Below are 5,260 nucleotides of genomic sequence, written 5' to 3' on the forward strand. Positions count from 1 at the left end.
GACCCATGTATTTGTACCAATGTCATTGGAAATAACAACCTTCACATGTTGGGAATCAAGTTGCCCTCCAGCCAACAGTTGGGAATGAGTGATCACCAGTTTCTGCTGTGTCCTCTTAAATAAAGGCAGTTTATGAGTCATTCTGACAGCCTGGGTAGTCAACGATGTCATGTCATGCTTATATTCTTCACTCCAGAAACAGAGGAGAAAATAACCCGACCTTCCCCACTTAGCATCAGGGACTAGAAGAAACTGTACATGCAGTGCTATCCAGCAAGGTCAGTGGAAGACCCCACTGAGAGCATGTGTGAATGTCACATCTTGGTGGTGCTTTGAGGGAGAGGAAGATGACCTTTCCCTCCTGGGCCACAGTGCAGTTTCTGTCCTTTGAGGAAATGAACTCCAGTGTTCAAGCCAACAGGCTGACTCTCTCTCCCTTTTGTCTGAAACCACCACTTGAAGAACTCAATACTATTAGGTCATTCTGATGCTCAGAAGTGACTGAAGTTCCAGAATGGGCAAATTTTATACAAGTACATACACATACAGGAGATTTTGAAAAGACAGTATCTAAAGCACTTTGGAATTCCCCCAATGAAAGGCACCAGATAAGTGCAAGTCATTACCAAAATGAAATGTCAAGTTTTCCAGCTTTCACATCAGTAAAGGGTTAACCACTAGGGGTACATGATTTTTTTGTGTGAGGTAAAACCTGCTTATTGAGAAAAATACTCATGAGACTGACTGAGTTATTCACCTTCCTTTCTTCTTCTTTTCACAGGCTTCACAGTCAGTGACCATAAATACCACATTCAGTGACTTGGTATCATCAGCCCTGGCAAATGGAACAGCTCTCACAAGTTTGTACCCTTACCTGCCTTTAGTGCAGCAGGGGATGGTTTTGTAAATGCTCTGTCTTCTTGTGCTGGAAACATCAGCCAAGCGTTCCATGTGCAAATTCTGAAAAATAACCCTGCTCAGCTAACTCTGTGGCTGATTACCTCTAAGTCATCTCATCTTTCCTGATGTTTCTGAGAAATTGACATAGACCATCAGGCACCAGGAGATGGCTGCCTCCCCACCCCCCATGAAGGTCCAGTCTGATGAAAGTATCTGAACTGGGGACTCAAGGGCATAGGTCACTAGTGCTTTCATGCAACAAATTGTCTGCGCAGCAGTAGCCATGGCAACTACACATACACGTAGCCCTCTGACAAGATCCTCACCACACCCCTGTGAGGCAAGTATTATCCTCAACTAACTAAGACACAAAATGGACCTTGTAAGGGGACACTTGGATCAAAAGCCCACCTGACTCCACACATAAATCCCTGGATTCTACAGCCTTTCCAAGGACTGAACTACAATGGAAGCCCATCTGATTATCTAGAAGAGGACAGAGAAGACTTACCCTACAAAGGGTCCCAAGTTTTCCTTCACAGTTTTATGTGCTAAGTAACTAGAGAAAAGGAGGAAGGGCCTTTGTGAGGAAGGAATCTGTTCTCTCCCTTCAACACAAGCTTAGATGTTTAAAGGTCTTTAGATAGCATGAAACTTTTTGAGAAGTTTACAATTATTTATGACATTTTATGAAGTAGTTATTTTCTGTCTTACAACTCTCTTTCCTTTCTCCTGGTCTCTACCCTTCCCCCTGACACACACACCAACAAAAGGCAGTTGAAATGGAAGTCAAAAAGGTAATGCTTTCAGCCTGGGTAAGCCGCAGCCTTCATGCTCATCTATATTTTGAATACATACTTCTAGGTTTCCATGTCATAACAAGAACTCCAGGACAATCATAGCATCATATAAAATACACTGTATCCTGGAAGCAAAATTAAGGAAATTTCAGCTTGGAAATGAAGGGGGTCCCATTTTATGAGCTTTCAGAGTAGGCAACAAGAGTTTTTAAGCTCCTGCCCTTCTTAGAAACTCAACACTGTTCACTTCAGGGAGACAATACAACAGTAAACCTCTCATTAGCTGAGAAAGACAGTACAACCTTATTTCTAAATGTTTTTAAAAATAAATATTTCAAAAACATGCTATTATCTAAAATGCTATGGGTCACAGCAGTCAGATGTCATGAGTTGGGGGCACCAACTCAAAGGCAACAATATCTAAGACACAGCAGAGTTTCGTCAAATGGCCTAGACTAGGAACTTCAACCAGATGTAAATGTTTCTATGGTCACTCTAGGAAAAACGGAGGCCTAGTCTTGAAAGAAAGGAGTCAGCCTACACTGACTCTGCTAAAGCATCCTGGGATTAGGCCTATGATTAGCTGAATGCCCTGTCCTAAATGCATCTATTCTTGGGGAAAAAAGCTAAACTTCACTGCACATTTAACTGAGTAACAGTTTCTAAGGAGTGACATTTACAAGATGAACATCAGCACACACCATTCTAAAGGTGATCAGTGCCCCCATGCAAGCCACAAAGCTACAGATCATTTATAAAAACAACTCACAGACTTGCATAGGTGATGTGTGCTTAACTTCACATTCTCTTTGTTTTGGCATTAAAACTAAATGAAAGCAAGGGATAAAGAAGTGGGATTTTGTTTTCCCATGACTATGAGCAAAATCTCATTATATCCTTGCTAACCTCACAGATGTGTTTCCAACGGACAGACCTGTGGGGACTTTTTGTACAGAACTCACACGACAACCACAGAAACAGGAGCACAAATAACTCACAGACAGTACTGGACCAAGAGCACTAGAACAGTGTACACAAAATGAACAGAAAAATTCGCATTCTGGGTGGTACTCATCCGGCAAAAAGGTGAACATTTTATGCCCACAATCCAAAGACCAGTGAGCGTCATTTCATTGAAAGGTGCAAAGGCATGGTGTCAGACACACCATCCTCTGAAAACACTTCTAAATACTGTAAAAGCAACCTGGGGTGCATATCCCATGTATCTCTCCCCTTTGGGTTTGGGCATACTCCTTACGCCATAACCCTAAGGTGCCTGGACTGTGCCAGAGGCACAAAAGGCAACTCAGCAATGTGGGTCTGAAGATATCAACTCCTCCCAGCTAATGGAGGGAATCGTTCAAACTGAGTTCACTTGGTGAGCTCCTACTCATGTTTGTCAGGCTTGCCATGAGGGATTTAACTTTATGGGCATAGTAGTCTCTTAAATTGATTGAAGGGACCTCCTTCATTCCATCCCCAAAGTCACAGCTGCGCATGGCACTCTCAAGTTGCTTTTGGCGCCTGTAAAAGTGGGAGAACTTGTTGAAGATCAAGGTGATGGGCAGCACGACCACTAGGATACCTGCCAAGATGCAGGCAGAGGCAGTCAGCTTCCCTGCTGTGGTCCCTGGGACCACGTCCCCGTATCCCACAGTGGTCATACTAACGGTGGCCCACCACCAGCAGGCAGGGATGGTAGCCAGGCCCTCATTTTCCTCTTTTTCAATGGTGTAGGCCACCACTGAGAAGATGGAAATCCCCACTGAGAGGTAGAGCAAGAGCAGTCCAACTTCTTTGTAGCTGTATTTCAAGGTGGCCCCCAGGGAGCGGAGGCCAGTGGAGTGTCTGGCCAGCTTCAGGATGCGGAAAATCCGCATCAGCCTCAGGACCTGGGCCACTCTACCCAAGTTGGCCAAGGTAGGTGTACTCTCCACCACCAAGTTCACCACCAGTGTGACGTAAAAGGGAACAATGGACATGAGGTCGATAAGGTTTAGAGCATTCTTAAAGAACTTGAGGAAGTCAGGGGCCACAGCAAACCTGGCCACGAGCTCAAAGGTGAACCATGCAATGCCAAAGTGCTCCACTATTTCAAACCTGGGGTCCTCACCAAGGTGGCCCTGGCTGTCAGGGATCTGGAAGTCCGGCAGGCTATTGAGGCACATGGTGATGATGGACCCCAGCACCACCAGGATAGACAGGACACTGAAAACCCTGCTCAGGACTGAGTAGCCGGGGTTGTCCAGCGCCAGCCACAGCTGCCTGCGGAAGTTGCCCAAGGGCTGCCCGTCAAACTTGGAGGCGTCGTTGTAGAAGGCCAGGATCTCATCGAAGGAGGACGTGGTGCTCTCCTGATCACTCTGCTCGTCCCATTTCTCCTGCTCGGGCTCCACTTTGCGGCCATGGTAGCTGTAACTGCAGCAGGAGTCGATGAAGAACTCGTTGATGCCCCAGTACTCGATCTCCTGGCTGAAGGAGAAAACGCACAGCTCGGCCATGACGTGAAGCTTGCCGGTATGGTAGAAATGCAGTACGTAGGGGAAGAGCTCGGGGTTGCGGTCGAAGTAGAACTCACGCTGGACGTCATCGTAGTCATCGCAGAGCTCCAGAATGGCCTCGCGCGAGTGGCAGAGCAGCAGGCGGCCCAGGCGTGTCTCAGGGAAGCGCAGGAGCGTGTGTGAGCGCAGCCTCCTCTTGAAGCCGCCCACGTTGATGCGGATCTCTCCATCCTCGACGTTGGTCTCCGACACGTCCCACAGGCTCTGGCGGGTCATGCTGGAGATACTCAGCCGCCGGTGCCGCGCGGGGGCGCTACACCTGGAAGCGGAGCAACACAGCCGGCGTAAGCGCGAGGCTCCTCCAACTGGGCACCCCTTTCTTTATCCTCAACGTCTCTGGGGGCCCAGACCTCTCCAGGAAGGTCCCTGGGTACTGAAACTGGGTTGGGAGGGGCGTTGTGTGGGGTTCTGCTCCCTCTGAAGGAAGGAGTGGGAAGGGAGAGTATATTTCCACCAGAAAGGCTGCGACCCCACCCCTGCTCCGGGGGTCCTGATAGTCGCTTCCGTGTGCCAGGTTCGCGCCCCAGAGACTCTAAAAGCCAAGGGGACTGCGCGCTGACCTTGCCCGTGGGAGGGCCAAGGAGACGCCCCCGCCCGCTAGCCGCAGACAGGCGGGACCCGAGCTGGGATGCGTACTGACAGGGCTGGGCCGAGATGGGGGGCGCGTAGCTTTGGGAAGGGGGCGGGGAAATTCACCGCTTGGGTCTGTAAACCCAGGCTGGCGAAAAGGGGCCAGCTTGGAGTCCCCTGCGTCCATCCACTGCAAATAGAGCCCCCCCACACACCCCCACCCGGGCCTCCCCGCCCGCCTGGCGCGGTGCCCTGGAACCGCGTGCGCCGCGCCTTACCCGGTGGAGCTTCCCCGGCTCGCCCTGCGCGTTCTGGAAGCGCTTACCTGGGAGCGCGGGGGCCCGCGGCCGAGGCCGGCGGGAAACTTCCCCGACCTGCTGGCGAGCATCGCGGCAACCGCCGCTGCCGGCTGGCTGTGCGTGTGCGCGC

At 49.9% G+C, this 5,260-nt stretch overlaps 1 protein-coding gene across 1 annotated transcript; it reads right to left on the reverse strand.

Annotated features, from left to right (window-relative positions):
* Positions 1-3,043: 3,043 nt before the first annotated feature.
* On the reverse strand, positions 3,044-4,477 carry KCNS2 (potassium voltage-gated channel modifier subfamily S member 2). The gene has a single exon (XM_007934841.2). The coding sequence runs from the start codon at positions 4,475-4,477 to the stop codon at positions 3,044-3,046; it is 1,434 nt and encodes a 477-aa protein (XP_007933032.1).
* Between the last annotated feature and the right edge of the window lie 783 nt (positions 4,478-5,260).

This window comes from Orycteropus afer, unplaced genomic scaffold, assembly GCF_000298275.1.
Source record: "Orycteropus afer afer isolate SDZICR_OR568_19922 unplaced genomic scaffold, OryAfe1.0 scaffold00021, whole genome shotgun sequence".
Taxonomy (NCBI): Eukaryota; Metazoa; Chordata; class Mammalia; order Tubulidentata; family Orycteropodidae; genus Orycteropus; species Orycteropus afer.